Source organism: Schistocerca americana, chromosome 3 (assembly GCF_021461395.2).
Source record: "Schistocerca americana isolate TAMUIC-IGC-003095 chromosome 3, iqSchAmer2.1, whole genome shotgun sequence".
Taxonomy (NCBI): Eukaryota; Metazoa; Arthropoda; class Insecta; order Orthoptera; family Acrididae; genus Schistocerca; species Schistocerca americana.
In genome coordinates, this window is record NC_060121.1 from 695,477,192 (window position 1) to 695,504,696 (window position 27,505).

The 27,505-nt window shown below is 36.2% G+C and overlaps 1 protein-coding gene across 1 annotated transcript in view; it reads right to left on the reverse strand.

The window, feature by feature from the left end:
• The window catches only part of LOC124605736 (neurexin-4-like), a 567,593-nt gene that overhangs the window by 152,370 nt on the left and 387,718 nt on the right, over positions 1-27,505 (reverse strand). Inside the window, exons 23-24 of the mRNA XM_047137616.1 lie at positions 16,940-17,089; positions 12,548-12,742 (exon numbers count right to left, since the gene is read on the reverse strand). Coding sequence (XP_046993572.1) covers positions 12,548-12,742; positions 16,940-17,089 — 345 coding nt within the window. The remainder of the gene's footprint in view (positions 1-12,547; positions 12,743-16,939; positions 17,090-27,505) is intronic.

A 27,505-nucleotide genomic window follows, 5' to 3' on the forward strand; every position in this document is an offset into this window, starting at 1 on the left:
TTCCATTCCTGGCTGCGAGTATTTGTACTGAAAATATTGCAATGGCAGTCATTTATATCTCAAGCCACATTCTGCAATGAAAGGTAAAAAGAACACACCTTAAAAGTTTTTTGGGACTATGACACATGGAAGATACACTTTTGGGCAATTAGTCACAAAGGCAACTACATTTTTATGCAGACTGCACAGTTTACGAGTGATCAACAGCAAGTTTATCAGTGGTATCCAGAATATTCTGTCGACTGACATGTTGTAAGTATGAACTCTAAAGTTGATTCCAAGCATCTTGTGAAATATCTTATATGGTGTTACGCTGCTAGCTACACTTTGAGTTCAACCCTCAACAGGCTCTTTGACACACTTTTCTTTGCTGCCAGTGTTCAATGAAATGAACATTGACCAACAGATGAGATGCCTGCTGTGGTGTTAGTAAAGTAAATATTAAACACAAAGCCTTAATGAAACTAGAACCTCTAGCTTAATTTGCTAGGATTTCAGACACCATTATGTTAATAATCTGTGCTTAATTATGCTGCTGGGGAAAAGAAACTAGAGCTCTTCTTATATCTCATTCCATGTTTGAAAACAGCAACTTGCTTGGCTGCTTCAAATGTGTGTGTCAACACTGCATGTAGATCTTCTTAGCTATCCTAAATAAAGCCGATGTAATGTTGATCTCACTTTTAATATTTCACATTCCCTGTTCCATTTCTGTATGAACCTTCTCTTTAACTATTTCTCATTCATCATTTTAATTTTTCGACTTCTTTGTTTCTTGTTTCCTTACACTTTTATTACACTTTACTTTTATGAAATATTTAGATACTGTGTAAGAGCAGGGAAGTAGTAGAAATGGAGATGATGTGAGGTAAGCTAGAGCTACCTGTGCAAACTAAATTCCCAAGTATTATAGGAACCAGAATGAAAAATGCTCTTTTCACAGCATTTCATCTGAGTTCTAATGAAATACCAGTGTAACATATTTGGTTCCTAAGTTGTCATTTGCCTGTCTCCTGTTTATATTTACATTCAATCTAGTACTGAAAGTCTGAAATATTTTTCTTTCCTTTGATACAGAGTTTTTGAATTGAATGTTGCTGCTTTCCATATGTTTTCTGTTCCTATCTCAAGAATTCACAGAGTTGGAACTAGATGTCAAATGATTAAAGTTCACTGCTGCTTTTTCCTGGAACAATTATCAAGTGAGAATTGCTCACAATTTTGTACTTTTACTTCTATCTCACATGTTTACACAGTTGAGTCTATTGAATCACAGTGATAACTGGTTGTCACTCTGGGGATTGGTGGTTAAAATACCTTTGGTGGAATACATTTTTGTTGGTATATCTTGGTAAGCAATGGAAGGGGAAGTGAACTATATGAAAGCTGATTACAGATTTTATGCTAGTGTTCTGCATTCAATTACAAACGTAGTCACAGTTAATTATATAGGCTACTGTGATCACTTAGAATGTTTTGACCAGGCATCTTATAGGGTACTGGTTGACTTCAACCTGATGAACAACTGCTACTCGAAATGTCATGAATTCTGCAGTAAATGGTGCCAAACATCTACTTTTCTCACAGTCAAGGACAAAATGGTTTGTGAGTTGTGAGACGGTTTTAAAAACATCCAAAATGTGTCTGATAATATTATTATCTAGTAAATCTGAGGGCCAGAACATCAAATGGACTTATCATGATTATCGAATCAGTGTTCCATGGTGTGGCTTTATGCCATGGATAATGGTACTAGTGGAAAGAGAAAATCAGACAAGAAGGAAAACAATAAGTCAGCAATAACACTGAGACAGCAGAGAACTTAGGTGCTGTGCTCTGTAAGAATCACTGGTAGATCATCTGAGCGTCTCCATAGCATAACACTGCCACCTCTATCCTAAGTATGTTTCAGTTCAGTCATCAAGATGACAGGTGTTACAAAGCCAGTGCACTGTGACAAAGCTACTGATAGAATATAATAGGAAATATGATGAATCTGACCAGGAATCTATATCCATAATTTCATTAGCTAATCACAGAGTACTTTTGTCCATCTCAGTTGTAACTGTGAATGTCACTAGATTAACAAAGGGAGACATTCAGGCTGCCTAATGTCAATGAGTGGCTGATGATTTCATTATCAAGTTTTTTGTTTCACTGTTACATGTTTTCACTATGTTATAGAGTCTTTAGTTCACATTTGACACTTTGACACCATTTACACATATACGTATGGTATTTTCACTATAACACAGGGGGAAGACACAAAGCAATTTACAGTAACAGCACACATCTAAAATTCAGTAAGGCATGTACAAGACATCATCCCATTACCAAATGTTGTACAAAGTTAAAGAAACATCCCTATACCTGAAGACAATAAGTGGCTATCTTTCTGAAATGCACATAACACACAATACTGATGGAAGAGGGGGCAAAATATTCAGAATGGAAGTGCAATGAATTCAAATAAGAGTGTAATGACGACACAATCGTAAAAGAAAAAATATGAAATTATAAGCTTATCCATTTGTGACTTGTCTGTGACAATTATTGATTATAGTAATTAAAATTTACATCTATCTCAATACTCTTTGTTACAGGATATCAGGTTTGGAAGACACATCTTCTAAATAAATGGCCAATAAAAAAGCTGTGCAGAGAGAGCTTTTATTTTTTTGAAATTTGAGCTATTTTGACACTTTCTGTCTCTGTTAGTGAATGATCTTATTACTAACTAGAAGTGAATCTTTTTTTCATGAAATAATAGTTCATTCATAACGTCCATGATAACTAATAGTTGTGAAACAGTGATGACACAGTTGCTACAATCTTGGATAAAATGTTCTTGGTTTTATTGCTACAATAGTATGAATGAAAACTCAAGCTTTTTACAGCTTCCTCTTGCATCAGTGTCAAACATTAACTGTCATAACAGATTCTTTGGAGGTCACCTGTATTGAAGTTAAGGAGCTTGAAGATGCAAAAAGAGATTGTGCAATGACTGTGATGGAGGAATGCTAGTAGTGCCATTGATACAACTGGGAAGTAAATACTTCAGCACATTTTTCTCTAGCCCTCGGCATCAAGGGTCACACTAGTCTAGGGGTAGCATCTCTGACTATATCAAAACAATCTGGATTGTGGGTTCTATCTGAGTGGTTGAAGAATTCTGGAATAAAGAGACACCCTCACCCTGTCAATGGCCTCGTCAAAGCGGATGGGGGTGAGACAAAGGTTGATAGCAGGCTCATGTCATTGGGGTGGGAAACTGTCCCTAAAAGGCAGAAGAATCAGCAGTGATCAACAGTATGTAGATTCAGGATGTGATGGATACTACTGCATTAAAGACATTTCATTTGCATCCACAGGATATGTGGACTGTAATTAAAAATAAAGTGACATGAGAATCCCTCCAGAATCTAAACTAGTTTCCCATTTGGATCTTTGGGAAGAGAATGACAATGGTCAGTGAACTGATGTGGAATGAAGAATAATGTTAACACAAAATTTCTCAGAATGCACATATGGAAGTGAGTCTCATGAACTGTGGGATAAATGTAAAAAATGAAAAATCAAAAGCATTTGAGCTGTGATTCTATAAAAAAGATGTTTATGTTAGGTGAACTTATAAGACACGAAATGAGGAGGTTCTCCACAGAATCAGTGAGGAGAAGAACATGCAGAAATCGTTGATAAGGAGAAGGGATAGGATGCCAAAGAGATGTGGCTTGACACAAAGGAATGATTTCCATGATGCTTGGGGGAACTGTGGAGGATGAAAACAGGAGGAGGTGACAGGCTTTGGAAGATATCCAATAAATAATTGGGAATGTTTGGTGCTGGCACTACTCTGAGATGAAGAGAATGGAACAGAAAAAGCAGTTAAATTGATCCACATCAATCCAGTTAGAACATTGAAAGGAAGGAAAAATGAGAAAACAAGTGTGTTTATCTAGTGTCACAACTACAGTTGTTGCACGTTTATATACTTATTTAATGGGGTTTTGTGCAGTAAACTGTGGACAGTAAAACCTGGACCAATCCTAAAATGATACAAACATTTCTTGCACGATTTCAACTAGAAATAATATTACAGAATATTGTATAATTGAGGACATTTTACAAATGTAATATAAAAGGGTAGTGCAATTTTGTTTTTCTAGATTCTTCCTTACAGGACAGGAGCAATGCTCAACCAAGAACTCTTTTACAACTGATTTGATATTAGCCTTGTTCATTATCATATAGGAAAAGATTTTTGTCTCATCCAAGACAACTTTATGCTTATTGATGAAGCAATGACCAATTTTATTATCGAGAATTGTCGAAACGCATATTAAATCCAACTCTCCATTGTCCATCAACCACACAGTTCAATGATCATGTGAATAATTAAGAGAAAGAGAGAGGAGGAAAGTTGACATTTTGGAGGTCTTACTAAAAGGGGTGTTACGCCTGATAAAAAAAAAAAAAAAAGGTCTTGGTTTTAGGGATCTTGGAATTTCTAACATTTATTTTGTTTGAGCACAGTCATAGATATGTCAGTCAGTGAGAGACATAGCAAGTTGTAATTACTCCATTTTTCATGACTTTGTCTCCTGATAACAACATTTTGTTTTGCTCATTTTTCCAATTTTGTACATTTCCTAAATATTATGCTTGTCAAATGTGCTCACATACTTCACAAACTTTTCTCCACTTCTATTATTCAAGGTAATATTTTCAATATGCCAACTCCAATACTGCATTTAGTTTTACTGAAAAATCCATTAATCGAAATATAAGACTAACTGGAAATAGCACTGTAATTCTTCATGAGAAATTTCTAGTGTACTCATCATCATCAGTTATCTGCTATATTAGCAGGTCCTTTGCCTCTCCATTTTCTGCAATCCATTGCTTCCTTCTTAAGGCTGCTGTATGCTGTACCGTCCATCATGTCATCCAGTATCTGGAACCTCTTCCTTCCTCGCTTTCTTTTCCCTTCTACATAACCTTCTAAAACTGTTTTTATCAGTCCGTCATTCTTTCTTAATATATGCCCAATCCAATTTCTTTTTCTTCTCTTTATTACATCTAGTAACTGCCTTTTCTCTCCCACTCTTCTCAGTACCTCTTCATTTTTTACTCTGTCCATCCAACTTATTCCTTCCATCTTCCGCCATGTCCAGATCTCAAAAGCCTCCAGCCTTTCTCTGTCTTTTTTCCTCATAGTCCATGTTTCAGCGCCATATAGAAGAACACTCCATACAAGACATTTTATGAGTCTCTTTCTGAGTTCTCTGTCCATACCGCTGCAGAAGATTCTCCTTTTCTTATAAAACGCCTCTTTTGCCATTGCTATCCTTATTTTAATTTCTGTGGTGCACTTCCAGTCGGTGTCTATCCTGCTTCCAAGATACTTAAAATTTTGCACCTGTTCTAGTTTTTCTCCATTCAGCACAATTTTTAGTTCCTTATTTCCTCCTATTGCCAATACTTTTGTTTTATTTGTGTTAATTTTCATTCCATATTTTTTTCCGTTAGTTGCAATGGTGTCCACCAAATCCTGTAATTCTTTTTCCCCTGTGGCTAGAAGGACCATGTCATCAGCAAATCTCAAGCACCCTACTCTTCTTCCTCCAATTTCTACTCCTTTGTCATCTAATGAGCATTGGTCAATCATATTTTCCAAGTACAGGTTGAAAAGAGTAGGTGATAAACAGCATCCTTGTCTTACTCCTTTCCCCAGTCTGATCCAGTTCGTACTTTCTCCTCTCACTTTAACTGAAACTTTTTGATTAAGGTACAATGAGTTTATAAGTCTTCTGGTTTTCCAGTCCACTCTCTTTTCCCTCATAATAGTCACCAGCTTGTCCCAAACCACATTGTCAAATGCCTTTTCTAAATCGATGAAGCACATATATAGGTCTCTTCCTTTTTCAATAAACCTTTCTCCTAAGATTCGTAGGAGCCCTATTGCATCTCTGGTGCCCGTATTCCGTCTAAAGCCAAACTGCTCCTCGCCGAGATTCTCCTCTATTACTTTTTCAAGTCTTTTATTAATTATTCTTAACATCACTTTGGCTGCATGTGAAATGAGGCTGATTGTCCTGTGCTCGCTGCATTTCTTGGTTCCTTGTTTTTTCGGCAATGGAATCATTACTGTTGTCAAAAAGTCCTCAGGCCATTCACCACTGTCATATATTTTATTACATAACCTCAATATTTCTCTTATTCCATTGTGGTTCAAGCATTTTAGTATTTCTCCCGGTATTGTATCTGTACCTACTGCTTTGCCATTTTTCATTGCAGCAATAGCAGACTTTACTTCTTCCATTATGATGGTCGGTTCTCTCTCTTCATCACTTACACTGTTGTGTGATTCAAGTTCCAGAGTTTCTGGTTTGCTATTTGTGTCATATAGCTCTTTTATATATTCTTCCCATCTCTGGAGGACATCGTCACGATCTTTATACACTACCTCTTCGTCTTTACTCAAAATTTCCATAGTAGCACTTCCTGCTCTGTTTTGTTCCCATGTCATAGTCTTTACTCTGTTGTATAGTAAGTCGTATCTTCCTTTCCTGTCCAGTTCTTCAATTTCATCACATTCCTCTTTTAGCCATTTTTTCCTAGCCTGCTCTGTTTCTCTTCGCAGTTCGTTATTTAACCTTCGGTATATCTTTCTTGCATCTTCAGTGTTCTTGTTTTTCAATTTTCTTCTCTCCTCCATCTTGGAAATCATTTCTTGTGTGACCCATGCTTTTTTTGACCTTTTCCCTTTTACATATCCTATATTTTGCTGTCCTGCTTTAATGATTCCTTCTTTCAGCATATTCCAGTACTCGTTGGCATTATCAGGTGCTTCTTTGTCTCGTAATGTGTTTAGAAATTTGGTCATCATGTTCTGAAGTTGGCATATACACCTGGACAATCAGTAAATCTTTTTGTGCTCCTTTCAGCCTTACACCAATAACCCGGTCATTTGCATAGTCTACATATTCCACACATTTAGCCAATTCCTTTGTCATAATCATTCCTACTCCATTAATTCCTTTTACTTCTTCTCCTGAGTAGTAGAATACATATTCATCTGACTGCAACTCTCCATGTCCATTCCATCTTACTTCAGCAACTCCTACGAGGTCCATATGATTCTTTTCCATCTCTCTTTTCAGGTTTTCTAGTTTTCCTGCTTGTAGCAGAGTTCTGACATTCCAGGTACCAATTCTCGTTTTGATTTTTTGCCTCCTTTCAAGTTGTCCCCCCCGGAGATCCGAATGGGGGACTATTTTACCTCCGGACACTGATTTAACATGAGAGGAAGCCATTTTTTGTGTATAAAATGGAGACTGCATTATGCAGGGAAGATAATCTGCGGTGGTATTCCGTTGCCTTCCGCAGTTCTGGAGGCCGCCCCTAACATGGGATACAGACGCCTTTTGCAGCCGCCCGCTCCGGGTCAGACGCTGCATGAGAAGTATAGGTTGGAAAATGAAAGACCCCTAGCCCTCGAAACCTAATAGCGTCAGGGTCGGAAAAGAACAAGAGCTGGCCGAGGGTGGCCAGATAGGAAAGATAAGAGTGAGGAGCCTGGCATAAGTAAGTGGAAGCAATGCCAGGACTCAGCTCGGGGCCCCGTGGTCGCCAGCCACGTATCACTAGGTGTGACTCCCTAGTGTACTACTCCACCTATTTAGATAAATTAACATACACTATTAATATAACAGAGAGAAACATTCCACGTGGGAAAAATATGTCTAAAAACAAAGATGATGTGACTTACCAAATGAAAGTGCTGGCATGTCAATAGACACACAAACAAATACAAACATACACACAAAATTCAAGCTTTTGCAACTAACCGTTGCTTCATCAGGAAAGAGGGAAGGAGAGGGAAAGACGAAAGGATGTGGGTTTTAAGGGAGAGGGTATGGAGTCATTCCAATCCCGGGAGCGGAAAGACTTACCTTAGGGGGAAAAAAGGAACAGGTATACACTCGCGCACACACACACACATATCCATCCGCACATACACAGAGACAAGCAGAAGTGTGTGTGTGTGCGAGTGTATACCTGTCCTTTTTTCCCCCTAAGGTAAGTCTTTCCACTCCCGGGATTGGAATGACTCCTTACCCTCTCCCTTAAAACCCACATCCTTTCGTCTTTCCCTCTCCTTCACTCTTTCCTGATGAAGCAACCGTTGGCTGCGTAAGCTTGAATTTTGTGTGTATGTTTGTATTTGTTTGTGTGTCTATTGACATGCCAGCGCTTTCGTTTGGTAACTCACAACATACACTATTAGAAAGACATGCATTCAAAATTTTCAGTAACATACTCCAATTTTCATAAAACTAATTAACTTATGAGATAATTCATGTTGAAGTCCCAAACCATCGTTATTTTCAATTGCAGACTTCACCTCTGGGCTTGTTAGATTCTGACCTTTTGCTATTATACTTTTGTTAGCCTAATTATCATGTGTAATGTGACACACTCAGTGATTGATTAAACCAAGATATCTGCATATTTTACCACATTTTTCAATATCGTACTTGCACTCATAAATAGGGTATTCCATAAACTTTTATAATTTTCTAACCCATAACATATTTAATAAGCTACATTACTGCCTTAGCATATGGTATTTTAGAGTAGAAAAATCTAACCAAGCAGGTTTTCAAATGATTATGTAGTTTCCAAAATAAAAATAAGTCCACAAACCAGTTTTTAAATAGTTGGATGCTACCCAAATATCACAATCATTGCTCAGATTGGAACAAGCAACACCTGTGTCAAGAGAACCATTATAATGCCAATATCTTTTTACAACAAATGTGCATGAAAGTCTGCAGTTGGGAAGTAAGTGCGTAACATCTGTGTGTAACTTTATCGCAAAAGTCTGTCATCGGAATTAACTTGAGCAAAATCTATATAGAATATAGTCTGCAATGGCAACATTGGCATAACGTCTATGTGACAGTTCCACAAAAATATACATCAGAAGAACTACCATTTAACATCTGCATTTGTAAAGTGATTAATTTACCAGGTGATCCTTTCATTGATGTGACCTTATTGAAAACATTACCATGTGCACCTTTCTTTTCATCATGCTACCACTGCGTCAAGCTGTTATTGAGTTAACTGATTATTGTGTCAGTTCACTGATGTGATTCCTACCTGTGCAAGATGTGTGAATGTGAAATTGTATCTTGCCACTGCACTGTTTACAGTGCTAATAAATGTGGAAAGAGCTAGTTAACTGTGAAAGCTGAGTAGTGTACATCACTTGCACAATCCCTGAAAAACAGTTTTCAGCTATTTCACCAAGACATCAAACTATGAAGTACTGAGGATTGGACATGAAATGCAGGTAGGAGACTGTTCCAAGTGGCAGGAAACTGTACACAACACCACTGAAATATTAAAGAAAAAAATTGGACAAATCAGTTGTTACTGAAAACTGCTTCACAAACAAGCACAGAATCAAGTTTAATGAGACAAAAATCTTACTTCATGCACTGACCTAATGGGTTTTTGTTATCAAGAAAGATACTGAGATCAGAATGTACAACAATAGCTTTAACTGAGAGAGTTGATATATCATTAGCAGCATACTGAAGCAGTTATTTACTGCTGGTAAGATAAAGAGCAACCAGTGATAAGCTTACTTTCCAATGTAATTAGTGGCATTACAAGTAAACATTGACATTATTTGTGGGGGAATAAGCAAATACCTTGACTATTTTATCACATCACCATGACATAAGTAGGCTGATTATGAAATATGTGTAAGGGTTTACCAGAGTATCTCTTATGACAGTCAGTTTTTAACAATGACGACAAAGGAAGCAGTTCAAAACTTAAGTATTCATTCAAGCCTGATGACGTTAGAAAACAGAAAATTTTGTAAAAAGGTTGTAACAAAAAGACATTTTATTTATTACACATGATTTCTGTAAAATTTCTTTTTCTCTCTCATCAATCTATTTTGATGACACTGTCTGTTTAACTTTATATACAATGTTGTCACTCTCAGTTCACCTAAATTTTTATCAGAGTCATTTTCTCAAGAAACATGCTTTCTGTTAGTCGGTTTGAGACAGTTATTCTTTGATGAACAGAAAAGAAGTATGCTTGAAATCTCCAGTTTATCAATCAGCACACAGGTTCAGTCGCCACATAAATATTAAAGAAGCTGAGATGAATTCCAGTCCATCGTCTGACTTAAAGTATGCATGTTTAGCTCTCTCACATTTAACATGGCAATAAAAAATAAGTCACTTCTCTTCTTCTGTAGTTTTCTTAATTTTATACACCAAACAACAATTGAAGATAATCATTGTGGGATACAGCACTTTATTCTTTGGCTACATCCCTCAGTGATGACATACCTTTTCCAACATAGGTAGGAAGCTTTGATAGGCCTAGCTTGTGTCTGAAATGTGAAAGGTATGATGAGTATTCTTTCTTTGTGAATCATACATGTGAAATCTGATTAGAATTCACCAAGTGATAAAAACTGCTCAAAAAAAGTCAAACCTGAATAGGGCAACACATCAGACAAATTGTTAATACATGTAATTATTTTGGGTCTGACATGGCTCAATGTCATTAGAATTTTACATTATTAGGGCAGATTCATACAATCACTCAGTGCATTTTAAAGCTACTGAACATTATGGGCCAATATATAATGATGTCCTGTATAAAAACATAACATTTTTATACAGTGTTTCTAATATGCATTAATGATTTCCCAATCACATTGTCACAAGTTGCAAGCTGTATCTCACGCTGTAGGTGATTTTACTGATAGAAATCAAGTTATAAACGAAATTATAATACCTTAAACAGTGATATAATATCATTGATATTTATTTACATTGGTATGTTAACATGTGGATAGTTTGTCTATAATTGTTAAACTTGGGTTATAGACTTATTACAGTTATGTTCATGTAATGTGATTGAATATTCACTTCAATGAGGCAAATATGTTTTCAATATACTGTCTTACAAAAGGTAATAGAAGTGATGCTGCACATAATATTTGTGCAAATCAAGTGGAAAAAAATTAATAAGAAAAACTTATACATGTCATATATGACAGGAATGATTTTGCAGAGTCCAAAGTTTCTTCTTCACAAGAAAGGCAATTAACAAAGGAAAATAGCGATACAGTTGCAAAATAGTTAACATCATTAAGCTGATACAGAAAAAAATTTTAACTGTATTATATTATCAAATTCCTTCTTGAATATATTTATGAATTCACATAGGCTATGTTTATTTATTCTTTTGAAATATATCAGATAGAAACTTCATATACATGTAGTGACTGAAAAACAGATATTTGGCTAAAAGTTGCAGTCCCATGCCCCCTCTTCCTGTTTCAGCACATAGTGACACACTGTTTTATAAGGCAGATACAGCACGACACATAACAATGTTTATTTTTTTTACCTTTATTTCCAAATTTAAACATGCCATTATATGACTTAAAGCCAATGTACTTGAGTGCTTCAGGACCTGCCATCTCAACAAAGTTGTTGTAAGCTGAGAGAAATATCACAGCTGTGTCATTAAAGATTGTTATTGCTGGTAAATAATTTGTTAAATGTGAATCATACACTACAATATCGATATCATGAATACATACATGTATAAATAATAATATGCAAACATAAATTATAGTACACAAACCTCATACTGAAAAAGCTGTTGTGGGGAATTGAAGAAGTCAGGAGTATTTACTGATTGCGTCTTTCTGTGTAACTGATACAGAATGCATCTAATATTACAGTTAAATGAAGATAACTAGTCAAGCACTTAAATCATATTGAAATCATGCAAGAGTTTTGGGCATTTCAGTCTACAGAATCCCTATTAGGCACATCACAGGCTAAGTTAATTAATAACTCAATTAGTCAAGTACTTAAATCATATTGAAATCATGCAAGGGTTTCAGGATTTCAGTCTACAGAATCCCTATTATGCACATCACAGGCAAAGTTAATTAACAAATAATTAGGCTGGAATATTTTTATGATGACATAATTATGACAAGGAGTTCTATTATCTCCTTCCCAGCACAGATTATAGAAAAAGTGCTATACCAAACTGTTCCCATGTTACCATAGCTCCTGTGGACCACAGTTAAATTAAATATTTATGTGATAGAAGTACTGCAGAAGTAGTTCAATTGTCATTAGTAATAAACACAGCATATTTACAGTTAGAATACACAAAACACTAAACTAAGTTATTAAAGAAAGTTATTCTAAACAAAGTTATTCTAATGAAGAAACGGGTGTTAGAATTCTACTGGTACAGCCATAATTTATTCTTTTTTGTTTGTGAGCAGCACAACTTAATAGACAAGAATCAGTTCTTTCTCAGAACATACTTTTAAATACAATAGTTCATTTAAATGATTACTAGCTAAATTAACTTACATGCTAACAGTGCCTTCACTTAACACTGTCAATAAGTCAAAGTACTAGTGTTCATAAAGTCATCAACAAATATTTCTAAGTATGGTGCTTGTTGTACATACCATTTTCAACAGGGTCTTTTCCAAGACTAAAATCAACAGTCTTGTTATCAACAGAGAATCCACGTATACAACCAACATATCCAGGCAAAGAAATGGCTGCTGGATTTGATTTCAGGTCTATTGGTTTATAACCACCAAGATTAATTTGAAAATATTCAGTAGGAGGAGCAGGAGGTCGTTGTGGTGACAAGATTTCTGTGTCAAGAGAAAGGAGAAAAAAACAGCAAATTACAAAACATTCAAATCAGCCTGCTTGCAGAAAATCTAATTCCAACTATTATTTGAATGAAAATTGAAGAGCTTAAAAAAATAGTTTCTAACAACAAAAATAATCAATTGTTGATGATATAATGCAAATGGATAGATAAAAAATTTACTCACCAAAAGGCGGCAGGAGAACACAGACACAAAAACGTTTAATTTTTATAAGCTTTTGGAGCCAGTGGTTCCTTCTGGTAGAAGTTGAAGTGGAAGTAAGAGTGGTGAAGGAAAAGGACTGGAAGGGTTTAGGAAAACAAGTACAGTTCAGAAAAGTCAACCCGAACCCCACATCAGGCGAGACTTAGCGGACTGGATGAGATGGAAAAACTAATTGTTGGGACGGAACCAGATGACATTTGAAAACCTGAGAGCTTAAAGGTGGAAGACAGGGTAATATGCAAGACAGAGATTACTACTACAATATTGTGCATGAGTTAATAAGAGTGAAAAGCTAAGAGCATTGTATGTAACCGAGGTGGGAGGGGGAAAAAAATAAACAGGTCAGGAAATGACAGATGTAGAAAACTAAAATGGACTTAAGGAAGGAGTAGTTACTGTGAAGAAGTGCTGAGACAGAAAGAATTAATTTAAATTAAGGCCAGGAGGGTGGTGAGAACCAAGACAATGTTGTAGTGTTAGCTCACAAATGCAGAGTTATAAGAAACTGGTGTCTGGCTGAAGACTCCAGATGGTGCATGTGGTGAAACAGGTACCAAGGCCATCAGTGTCCTGTTGCAGAGCACTCTCTACAAGAGGATATTGTGTGTTGCTGGTATATGCCATCAACCTATGCCCATTCCTCCTAAATGAGAACTGGGTGGTAGTAATGCCGATGTAGAAGTCTGAACAGTGTTTATGCAACAGATGGTATATGATATGTGTCGTTTCACAGGTGGCTCTCTCTTTCATAGTATTATGTTCTGCCAGTTACGGGGCTGGAATACATGGTGGTAGGAGGGTCCATAGGGCAAGTCTTGCAGCCAAGACAGTCACAGGAGTAGGAGCTATAAGGTAGGGAGATGGGTGCAGGAGGAGCATAGGGTCTGACAATGATACTGTGGAGATTTAAAGTATGACAAAAAACTATTCTGGTTGTGGTGGGAAAAATCTCAGACAGAAAGGATCTCATTCCAGAGCATGATTTTCAGAAGTCATGGCCTTGTCGAAGTAGCTTATTAATATGTTCAAGACCAGGATAATGTTGGATGACAAGTGGTGCACTACAAAGTTGTTTTTTTTAGATGGATCAGGTGTACCAGGAATGTATGTGATGGCCTAGGAAATCTGCTTTTGAACTAGGTTGGTGGTAATTACATCCTGAAGGCTGTGGTGAGAATAGTGGTGTATTGCTGCAAAGAATCTGCATCCAAAAAAATATGTTTGCCTCAAATGCCAAGACTGTATGGGAGGGAACATTTGACATGGAAAGGATGGCAACTGTCAAAATGTAAGTACTGTTGTTTGCTAGTAGGTTTAATGTGGATGGAAGTATGTAGCTGGCCTTCAGTGGGATGAAATCAACATTAAGGATAGTGACATAGGATTCAGAATAGGACAACATGAAATTTAATTGGAGAAGGTATTTAGAGATTCCAGTGATTTTAACAAGTCAGCCTCGCCACGAGTGAGTTTGTAGCAGAGAAGAATTTATAGTGTTTGATCACAGCACCAGTTTAATCTGGCTAATAAACAACCTTCACATGGTACTTCTAAAATTGCTGTTGTATGTGTTTTCTTTCTTAGTTTGATTTTTAAAGATTTTGTTGTGTTTATACATTTGTTTGACTATCCTATCTATTTGAACATGCTATTACCACTCCATTTCTGCTAAGTGAATATGGCAACCAATAAAATTAAATTTCTTTAAACTTTTCACTCAAAATACTTACTTAGTGTTTCTTTGAATTAACTTTATATTTATAAAATGTAAACTTTCATGGCCAGAAGTGTCGCACTGATTCAAATGTAATTTTAAACATTGTTATAGGCTGAAGTCCAGCAACTGTGCATTAACTTAATTACAGAATGTAAATGCAGCCACCTCGGCTGCATATACATGTAATTAACTTATACAGTTTTGGTAAACATTTTTGGAATACAGTGATCAATAGATTATTATATTTTGACTAAAGTTCAGTCTTGATCACACCATTTATGTTTCAATGTTATAGGTAACCAGTTTCAGTTATTTTTACATAACCATCATCAGACCCATGACTCCCTTAGGATGGTAGGCGGAGCTCTCCTCAGCTGCTACGAAGTTAGTCAAAATATAATTAACTTATTCCAATATTCTGGGCTGTTATGCCACTGTCAGATGAGTTTCTGATTGAAGCTCAACATTTTGTCCCCACCTGCATAGGACACCTTCAAAGGTTTCTTTGATGGTCCACTGCATAACCTAACTGCTAGCAGGCCAGGGTGTGAATCATACCTTCAAAGAAGCTACAACCCCCCTTGAAGATGTCCTCCGTAGTTAGAAACCAAACACAGGGTATCAATAAAAAATTCATCTGATGACAACATAATAGCCTGTAATATTCTAATAACTATGAAATTTCATATTTATTACTAGGGGAGAGTGGTGTACCTTGGAAGACTTTTCAAAATATTCACTTCTAACCTATTTTGTAAAGCAAGTTGAATATATTTTCATATTTCATTTTTAAATGATACTATTCAGTTTCTGTGTGTTATTATCTTTTTCTGAAACTACAAAAATTGCTCTAGAGAAAAAGAGTTTTACAAAAGGTAAAAACATATTCCAATATACAACATGGTCACATACTTAGGAACAAATATTCAATTGAAATTTAACAGCACTGCAACAGAGAAAATGTTGTCAGTACCATATTCCTAAGAGCCTATCTGTTATGTTATTACTCAATACATACCAATAATCAGTAAGTGAAATCAAGTTAAGTAGGACTATTATCAAAAATTTGTCACAAGTTAAATACATTTTAAGTAGAAGCCTACCGAAAACTAGCACAAAGTCCCATTTTCAAGACAGATAAAATTCCCAAGACATTAAAAAACTCAGTTCATTTGCAAATATCAGATGTTCTATGGTAAATAAATGTCGTGTGACTGGGGCCTCCCATTGGGTAGACTGTTCACTGGGTGTAAGTCTTTCGATTTGATGCTTCTTCGGCAACTTGAGTGTCGATGGGGATGAAATGATGATGATTAGGACAACAGAACACTTAGTCCCTGAGTGGAGAAAATCTCCAACCCAGCCAAGAATTGAACCCAGGCCTTTAGGATTGACATTCTGTCCCACTGACCACTCAACTACCAGGGGTGGACATTTTCTGTGGTAAAAGACAGTCTTCTATTTCCAGGTACAAGAAGCTGCATGATTAACAAAATATGGCTTAACCATCCACATGTTATGTAACTAGTTTTAAATCATGTAGAATTTTACTCATAATAAAATTTTATAACTAAAGAATTAATAATATCCTCCAAGTAGTTTTAATATGTTAACTGTGCTTAAATGGGCAGAACTAAAAATATTTGCAAATACTGCGCAAAACACAACGTCATGTCTCACAACAACAAAATGGTACAAAACATAGGAAACCGCTTATAGCAGTCTCTGTACCACATTTCTACATATGATTCTAAAATCAGTCACTAGACTGGTACACCAACCTAGAAATATCATGTGTTTCTACATACATCATCCTCAAAGTACATGACTCACCCTTACATGACACATATTTGTTTGTTTGTTCTGCATTTATTAAAGCATTCCTATCTGTACCTTTATCTTTGCCAGTGATGAGTTTCATAGCATCTAGTTTGCACTATACTTTCTAACATTAATATTTTCTAGTAACGATGAATTATAAATGCATTTTACACATATAAGTGTCAACACTGATCAAACATTAAACTGTATTCTACAATCGCATATATTCTGATTCATCCATGATCCATAAATACAACTGAAAACAAACCTTTATGCATAAAATTTAAAGGCAAGCAGAACTGTTTTCATCATTAAATAGAACTGATTTCTCCATTAGATTTGAAAACTTAGTTTTTTTAATTATATTACTGAGTATGTAGCATACTGTAATAAAAAATAAATAAATAAAAAAAATTGAATGAAGAATCTATTACCTTTTTCTCGATTAATCCAAGGAATGTTTGAATATTTTGTCAACAGCATAACCTTAGTATGTAAGGAATTGTTTTTCTCATTTACATGCATAGTAGTAAGTTCTGGTGTCCTGATTATTGCCACCTGTACAGATTTCCCACTATTTAGACCTGTAAAGAGCAACAAAACAGCCTCTAGCTTAAACAATCAAACAATACATAATCTTTTAATTTAAACTGCAACAATATCTCCATCTACATTAACTGTATGATACTGTCATTACAGATTATAGAGAAACTTCCAATAGAAACTACATGAGATTTCTTATATTATTGATAGCCCTCTGAATGTTAGGCTTCTTCATCATGTTCAGAAGGGATGAGCTGAATCCTGTACAAAACAAAAATTAGGGCCTTACACATGTGTGAGCATCAATACCATTGCAGACAGTCTTCCTCTATACTAATTATGGTAACTGAAAGTGCAAACTTTAAATGATTCACAATTTTGTTTGCAACATAAACTTTATAGTCCTTTTTCTTCAAGTTGTTAAGTCAGTGCAAGCATCAGACATATTATATTGCAAGTACTGGAGAAAAACTGTCCTGACATCATGAGATAGTTGCATCTATTGGCAGACAGGAGCTACTTAAAGCAATCAATATTATAGTAATTAAACTTCCATGATATAAACATTATACAAAAAATCATATGAGATGACCACTCACTGGGTGATATGTAATTGTCAGCTCTTAGTCACATCACTTAAAGTTGGGATAATGAGACTAGCTTTCAAGCATTTGCACACACACACATACACACAGGTACAAAGATTCGGATGCAAAGAAGGAGCGCCAATGGAACTTTTGACAGGATTCAGGACAGGGGAAGCCTGATGACACTCAGCGAAAATGGTAAAATGTAGGTTAATACTAGTAGCAACTATGAATCTGAGGGACGAGTGTGAGACAGAGGAAAAAGAGATAAGGTGATTACACTGTTGAGACAGGGGTGGTTTGTGGAGAAAAATGATAAGAAAGAACAGAGCTAAGGACACAGTTGTGAAAGTAGAAAGGATATTACTCAACATGCAAACTATGGATGGCATTGGAGGGCAATATTAAAGTATTCAAGCAGTGTTTTGGTGTGCAGTTTGCTTGACAACTGAATGATGAAGTCTATTGTTAGTCAAGGTTTGGAGGTGCTCATGTCTGTAGGCATCTGCCATATAGCCTGTATGGTTAGCACAGCTGACTGCCATTTGGGGGATCCAAGATCAATTCATGGTACTGCCATGGATTTTTCCTTGGCGAGAAGACTGGTATGGGGTGCACTCACTTGTGAGGCCAACCGAGCAGCTACTCAACTGATAATTAGCGGTTACAGGTTCAAGAAAGCCTACAATAAACAGGAAAGCAGTGTGTTGATCACATGCCCCTCCACAGTGCATCCAAAGATGCCAATGACAGAGGATGATTTGGCAGTCATTTGGGACATGGAAGTTTACCTATCTTTATGTGTACACAGCTGGTTAGTTATCTTGGCAACAAAGAACACTGCACAGAAATTGTATCAGTTGGCAGATCATTTGGCTGGTTTCATATGTGTCTCTTCTCTGATCAGTGAATAATTTGTGAAACAGGACTGTAGGAAGTGGTGGGTGGATGTATGGGGTAGATCTTTCACCTGGGATACCCACAATGGAAAAACCTGTTGGGTGCATGATTGCATTACATTACAATAGTCATATGCCATAGCTCCTGCAGAGAGAAGTCTCTTGGGTGTGGAAAGAAGTCAAATTGAAAGTGTAGAACACTGAAATGATCTCATATTATAAACTACAAATGTATTAAATTGCAAATTTTGATTACAAAATAACTTAAAATATTAAATTTGAGAATTTCCCTGAAGATGATCTTTAATGAAGTAGACAGACTTGCAACAGAAAGTTCTTTAATTCAGTCTTAAATTCCACCACATTATCTAAATCAAATGTAATGAGCTCTGCCAAGATGTTGGTTACATGTGTAGAATATCAAAGGCAAATAAATGCAAGAACTACAGCACAGTCAGCTTAACAACTCATGCATCAAATATTCTGACAAGAATAACATACAAAAGAATGAGAAAGAAAACTGAGGATCTCTTAGATAATAATCAGATTGAACTTAACGAAAGTAGAGGCTCCAGAGAGGCTATTCTGACTTTGTGCTGGATAATGGCTACAAACTTAGAAAAAAATCAAGACATTTACAATACTCAAAATGTGTAAGCACCAACAGAAAAACAATAATTTAAGACCAAGAGAGGAGTACTTGGATTATAAAGGATGTCAGCTAACGCTGCAGTCCTTCTTCACTACTATTCAATCTGTACACAGAGGAGCAATGATTAAATAAAAGAAACGTTTGGGGGTGGAATGGTATCAGTGATAAGATTTAGTGGTGATGTTGTCATCCTCAGTGAAAGTGAGAAAGAATTACAGGATCTGCTGAATGGAGTGAGCAGAGTAATGGGCACAGAATATGGACTGTGAGTAAACCAAAGAAAGACAAAAGTAATGAAGAATAGCAAAATTGAGATTATTGATAACTGAACAAGAACCTTGTGGATCATGCAGTACCAGCGGGAGCTGTAGAGGGTAAAACCTGTAGGGCAAGACAGAACTTGCAATATATCCAGCAGATAGCTGAGGAAGTAGGTTGTAAGTGCCACTCTGAGATGAAGAGGATTGCTCAGGACAGGAACTCACAGTAGTACACACCAAATCAGCCAGAAGATTAACTGGAGGACAAAAACCACCTATTCTCAGAGGGGGGAATTTTTTAATGTGATTGAGATTTTTTCAGTTATATAATTATAGCTGGAGGTTCAGGCAACAGTTTGGATCATAACCCTTAGTTAAACAATAGAGGAAGATATTTTGCTTATAGTCCTCATCAACTAGTGTGAAGATTATGCCTCTCACTGAGCAACACAAAAAGCATTGGCTGGAGTTTTCTGAGGAAAAAGTTAGTGAAGAGCTTGAATAGTCACTCAGGAGATATGGTCATTCATATGTAAGTTTCACTGATCCAGTGTCCATCTCTTGATAGCTTCATATATGCCATGGTCTGCTTCTGAATGCTTCTGATAAGACACCAATTTGCACAGCTATTTTCCAACAGGACCTAGTCTGACTAAAACATATCCATCCTACTCCATCCCCTCCCACTGTTTTCAGTGGATCTTTTTAGGATAAATTCTTACAAAAAACATAGCTGTAGAGTAAATGTGGTTACTACTGAAACAGCTACTTACTAAGAAAACTATTGCAACTTCAAGAAATCTGTACTCTAGGACAACAGTCTTTTAGTATCTTCCATCAAAAATTAAGAAACCTTATATATAAAAATGATATACCTATAGTTAATCAACACAATAAATAAAACGGAAAATGGAATATTAACGTATGTGCTACAGTTATTAGAACATCATTTGGAAACCACTCAAATTAAAGATACATCCAGATGGATAAAGCTAACATCAAGATATTATAGTACCAGTAAAAGACAAGGAAGAGTGGCTGAATACATAAAAACTGATGTAAACTCCCAAAGTTAGTGAGTATTTGCATGCTGTGCCATAACAGTGGATCTGGAAACTCACAAGCTTAGTATGCTGACAGCTTATAGACCATTAAATTTCATTATTTAACTGGGGAGAGCTGATATGGTTAAGCAGACTTAACTAAAGACTCATTACATGTGGAGCTAATAATTCTGATTTTTTGTCTTATCTAAGATACATACTGATATTGATGTCCAACACTGTATTACATCCTACACTAAAGTTTCCAGTGAGGGCTGAAGACCATACGTTAACAGTCCTTGAAAACTTATAGAGTAGACAGAATATCCAAAGAAGAATAGCACATTTTATCACGGATTCACTTAGTAAGTGTGATAGTCTTACAGAGAAGCTTATCAAATACCAGAGGCAGACATTAGACACTACAAGAGGTGTTGCAAACCATGGAGAGTTTTTTTGATAAAATTCAGGGAGCTTGCAACACAAGAAACGTTTGGCAATAACTTTTAAGACAACAGTGATGGAAATAAGAAATAAATGAGTTCATATGAGGAGTTACTATGAGTATATTCTTCTTAGACATTGTTTATGATTGTAAATTGAAAGTATTAAGGTGTCACCAGAAGTAACATCAACCACATACCAAAAGGTGGCTTGCAGAGTATACATATAGATGTAGACTTCTTACATCCCAATATCTTTATTGAATTAGATGTAAAAGTGATAGTAAATGGTTCATCTAAGAATGATGCTTAAATTTTGACATAAGACTAACTATCCAGTTAAGGCCAAGTCTAAAATGTAAAACAGAGTACAACAGAAATATAATCATTGCCTCACTCACTGGTGTTTGTGAAAAGCTACAATAGGACAACTGGGAGAGCTATAGCTAAGTCAGTCTTGATGAAAAATTTAACTCTTTCTTATAGATGTGAGATGCTAACGCAAAAAGGGACTTCTTGAAAAACAAATTTGGTTTTTCAGTTAGTGTAATTTTTCCATTTGCATTAAATTCTGAACAACTTGTAAAAAAAATAAGAAGAAGAAGATTTCTGTCTCTAAATTTGAGTGATTTATGACATGTCGCATATTTGTGATTGAAAAGAGGTGTTTTGAGATAACAAATTTCAAAGTTTCACTTTATTACCATGGATTAACTGGACATATTTGAGAAACAAATTCTGCATATATACTATGCTCAAAATGTCTTTTGCTAAATGGTACAGAGTTGTTTAAGTTAAAATTACCATATTTTATGGAATATAAGATGCTATAGACTATAAAGTACACCTTAATTTTTAAAAGATAACATGTGTACCATTTCTAGTATTAGATTGCAAGACCAGACTAAAAAAAATTCATAGTTTATAAAACGGAACTGGCCTTTAAAATCCCTGAAAATCGTCATCTGAACTTTCAAAGAATGGAAAATCCAGGATGGAACATAACAGTATTATGAAAAGGAAAGTTGCTACTCACCATATAGTGGAAATGCTGAGTCACAGATAGACACAACAAAAAGACTATCACAAATAAAGCTTTTGGCCATACAGGCCTTCATCAACAGCAGACATAGACACATGTGCACATGCCCACACTCGCGCACGTGCACACGCGCATGTGCACATGCGCACACACACACGCACACACACACACACACACACACACACGTATGACTGCAGTCTCAGGCAACTGAAACCAGACTTGGCAGTGTGTGTGTGATTCTGTGTGTGTGTGTGTGGGGGGGGGGGGGGGGGGGGGTGCGCGCGTTTTTTGTGTGTGTGTGTGTGTGTGTGTTTGTGTGTGTCTATTGTTGATGAAGGCCTATATGGCCGAAAACTTTATTTGTGACAGTCTTTTTGTTGTGCCTATCTGCGACTCAGCATCTCCGCTATATGGTCATCTGAACTTTCTTTCTTAGTTTTATAAAATCGAAGTGACCTTTAAAATCCCTGAAAATTGTCATCTGAACTTCCTGCTTCTTCATCTTCATCTTCTTCGTCTTCTCCTTCTTCCTCTTTGTCATCTTCAATGTGCTCCTCATATAAAAGATGTTCTTCACTGCCATCAAGAGCATTACTTATGCCACATTTCTTGAAAGATTTAGCAATAATGTCTTCTCTCACTCTAGACCACAACTGTTTTATCCACTGGCACACTTGTTTGTTTTTAGGTCGATTTGAAGCTCCCTTCAGTGTGAATTCATGTTGGGTTTCATCCATCATCTATTTATTCCATTCCTCTCTCACATACATTTAAATGGTTTATTTACCAGTACATCATGAGGTTGTAATTGCTAAGTCAGTCCTCCTGGAATAATGGCAAGCTCTGTATTTCTCTGTCTGAATTTCTCTTTCACAGAATTTTTCAAATGAGTACTAAACTGACCTAGCACAAGAAGAGAACTCTTCTTCAATAAAGCACCTTTCCTTCTCTCCCACACTCTGTTAATCCATAATTTCATATCAGTCTTGTCCATCTAAACCTTGTAATATATGTGAACAACACCACCTAGCACTATTTCAGAAGGTTTCGGCTTTGTTTTGTGCTTGAAAATGATCACGGGATTAAGTTTAGTACTGTCAACACAATGTGAAAGGACAACAGTGCAGTGCCTTTTCCATGTCCACTTGTTTTTATAGTTTCAGTTTTAGCACTTTTCATGCTAAAGTTCTGTTATTTGGCACATCAGATGTCAGAGGGGTTTCATCCATATTTCCTATATGGTTAGTTCCGCAATGGTTTTCTTTTGATTTTGAATAATAAAGCGATGGAAAGATAATATTTTCTGTTCATGCTCTTGTGGCATTTTCTGAGACACTTTGGTTTTGGTTCACATGTCAGTTAACAAAAACCTGTAGCACCAACCAACTCCACTCTTAAAGTCTGTTACGTCCACTGTAGCACTAGCTTATGAGCATGTGTTTTAACCACTTTTGTATTAACACCAGTGCCATTTTGATAGTGTACTTGAATCCATTTCAACACATCATCTACTAGTTTTGGTCATTTTGTATTCATTCCTCTATTTGCACATTTAGTCTTCCTCATTTATTTCAATTCTTCTTTACTAGCCCACCAATCGCAAATGTTTTTTTTTTCTTTTTTTTCTGCTGGTGGTGGGGCAAAATGCTGCTCAGTTGCTTTGTTTCCACATTCTTCTGCATATGCTATTACTTTCAATTTATAGCCTGCATCATATGAATACCTCTTATTTTTTTCCACCACAAAACTAGCTACTAACAAAGATACTGTACTGTTACCAATAACACAAGTCACTTCCAGTTCAAGTTTGCTGGAACAGTAAACTGCAATAATGCATCATAGGATCAGTAGTGTTCTGGGTTTGTGATGGTAGTTTGGGAGGGAGATAGTGTTAGCAAGCTTGTGAGTCCCCACAACTCATGTTCGTCACATCAGTGCACTGCTGCTGCCAGTTGAATACAATGTTGCTAGATAGAGATAGGTTTCCTGCAGGATCAAATATACGGCCATTTTTAAGAGTGTGTTTAAGAGGGTGTTAAATGAAATACTGGGCATTTTTATATTAATTTTGAATTTAAGACACACCCGAATTGTGGAGGCAATATTTTGAAGGAAAAACTGCATCTTATAGTCTGTAAAATATGGTATATATTATGTGGTTAAGCTCTTCAGACTTATAGCCCATTGCTGTGTAGATAAATTTACAACTAAGTAAATTGCCCCCCAAACTGAGAGAAAAGTTATTCTTTTATACAAAACTACTCATTCTTCTTCTATACAAAACTACTCTGAGCTCAAACAACCCTGTTGGCAGAACATCTGAAACTGAGCATTATCTGCATTATCTGTTGAAAATACCACTTCAGTTGTACTCCCTGTTCTGCGCTCATAGGCAGCACACCGCGCCTGGTACACACTGTGCTCGGTGACCACAGCACAGCTTCGACACCTGAGGATGGGCTTAGAACAGTCCAAAACCGGTCGTGTGAAAATAAAGTAATTTACAACTGAAGTGGTATTTTCAACCTATGCTACTCTGAGCTTAAAATGCCTCAAAAATTTAGATGCCGTTTTTTGAATCACTGCATACACAGCTGCAAGATTTTGAAAAGCGGCCTCTTGTCAAGCCAATGTTATTTCCCTGTAGCAATACGAGGTCTGTTTTCAGAAGACTGATAGCTACTGACTTAAATGATATTATTGACACCTGTTGGATTCAGAGAACTTTCAATGGAAACAGACATGTACAGAATGAAGTAAATTATCATAAAAATGGATATTTTAGACATTATTGAATGTTTTTGCTTGTACTGCAAATTTACTTCTCTGACAAGAGGTCCATTTTTGCTTCCTGTCTCACGTATATTCATACACCATTTTGAATCTATTTTCTTATTAAACAAATGATGAAAAAATTAAACTGAAATTGGGGCAAGGGACGGATAACATACAGAGTTAAAGCATATTTTACCAGGAAGAGAAGCTTTTACCTAATTCAGAGGATAAGCTGTAACCAATATTGAAAACTCCATTACCACAATTATGTGAAATTCTCCAGTCTGTTATCAAAAAATCAAAATGCATAAGTATGCATGAAAAATGAAATGCTCCAGCAACAAAGCATGACCCACCTAGAGTATTATTAAACAACTAATACATCAAGGCAAATGAAATATAGTTTCCAGATAATAGCTGTGTCAGAAATGATGATAACTGAAATAACTGGTCACCAGTTTCAGTTATTGGTTCACCACAATGGCAACAAATATCACAGCTTTGAATAATCAACTCAGTTCAGATTCAAGGGTGCCCATATCCATGGGGCAAGAGAGGGGGCAAGCCTCCCCTCCCAGCTCTCAGGGAAAAATATAGTATAGTCAGGTATTTTTTCTTCAAGAATACGATTTTAAAGTTGGTATTATTCAGGTTTTTAACAGTGTCGAAACTCGAACTTAATTATGGCTTCTTACATCTTGCCTTTCCTCTTCCTAAATATTAAAAATTCTCCACACCCCTAGGTATAGCCTGCCCCCTTCTACAAACTATTGTATGCATGCCCTTGTAGAGGTCTATTGGTTTTACTCCAGCACACATTGTTTATGTCACTGGCAAATATAATTTCAAATGCAAGAACAGGGTGAGGGGGGGGGGGGGGGGGGGCGGCTTGGGGGTTGGAACCACATGGTGATGTTAAACACTATCATTCTTCTGTTCATGGTGTTTCTAACAGAGTACTAAAGCCTTGTGTCAGCTTAATAGGAGAGTAAAAATCAAAGATACCAGTTAGCTGCATAACAAGGAGCAATGCTTATTGTAAACATGACCCTATTTTTGTTGTACTTAGATAATTACAGTTCTTTGATAATAAAGTGGGAATGTACATATGAAGCTAGTAATCAGAAGTAAACAGCAGCTAATTAATATAATGGAGGAAACTGAAGTTATCTTTTGCATCAGTGTACTGATTTTCCTTTCTTTCTTTGCCATTTTAAATTAAACCTGTGTAGGCACCAAGAGTATACTGCACTGTAGTGATAATTTACTGTCAATGAAGAGCATAAATTTACTTTCTGGGAGATATTTATCTCTTTTAAAACAACACTTAAAAGATAATGCTACTACAGAAGCTGAATTGCCTTTTACTCAGAGTGTTCACATAAGAATTCTGCAATACATGGAATATCAAAATGCAATACACAGAGGAGCACATCACCATATACATACATAATTAAAAATACTCAATGAATTTGTATTCGATGCTCTTATAATATTTAAATACGTCAATTGTCAGCACTGAGGCTCAGTCAATACTCAGGAAGACATGATCAAATTATTGACATTTCATAAAACTCGATTGCCAAATATTTTCTGTCAATTTAGTTATTTTCTTAATAAAACTTCAAATTTGTAGACAAGATATCTCAGTCTGTTATAACTATAAAAGCCTTAAAACTGAGTTACTATAGTTTGATCTGCAAATGATGGTGGTGTGAAGTAACGGGCAAGTTGTGGTGCCCTGGAAATATTATATGTTCGGAGTTAGTGCGGCCGCACGGGTCGTTCGGCCAGATGGAGCCCGGCAGCAAACACGTGGTGCCAAACGTTAACCAGACAAGAGGGGTAGCCTCAGTGCATGGTCCAGCCACATGGCTGGGAATTCTGCTGTAATGAGGACAGTGCTTTGTGTCGATAAAGGAGATGTCTATGCCAAGAGCGCGAAAGATGGCGGACTTTGTGAAACCATCATGGCAGACATTTCACTGTTCATACGGAAATTAATAATAGCCAGATGAATCATGATACCTCAAGAAGAAACATGTACATTAATATTACTTGCATGATGATTCTGATAGTGTAATCATATTTTCAATATCTTTAATAGTTAAGGTTTAGTATGTGACTGTAAATTATACAAGTAACACCCAGCAATGAATTTCCAAAATTTAAATGCTTCACCGGATTTTGTCAATCAACATGTCTTTAGAAAGCTATTAGTGTAAACCTAAATTGGTATAAATTACAGGCATGTAACTTGAATAGTACACCAGTTATTGGAGATCAAAGTGGCCGATTACTATCGATCGTGTCAGGCCATAAGTACTCCACAGTTACACAAAAAAACGGTAGCAGCATGCTTATAAGTACATTTATTCAACTATCTCTTTGTTAATATCCAATATATACTATTCATGAAAAAATTGGTTAAATATTTACTGTGTTATAGAAAGCACAGAGACATTAGGCTACTGGCCTACCTTTTGTTCTATTTCTTTGATATATGTTTATTTATTTTGTTTATGTATCTAATAATGTGTGTTAGAGCGTGTTTATGGTCCAGCCATAGGAATATTTATATAATTTCAAGTTATTTAAATGTAAAACCAGTACTTCAAATGTGTTTCATTATGTTTGTGTGGGTACGTTGGCATGAAGACATGGCGCGAGAGCTCTAGCCAATCACAGCGCTCGTGAATGGGGAGACTGGATGGAAGCGAGTTCGGCAGAGTTGCACAGGATACAGGAAGTGCTGG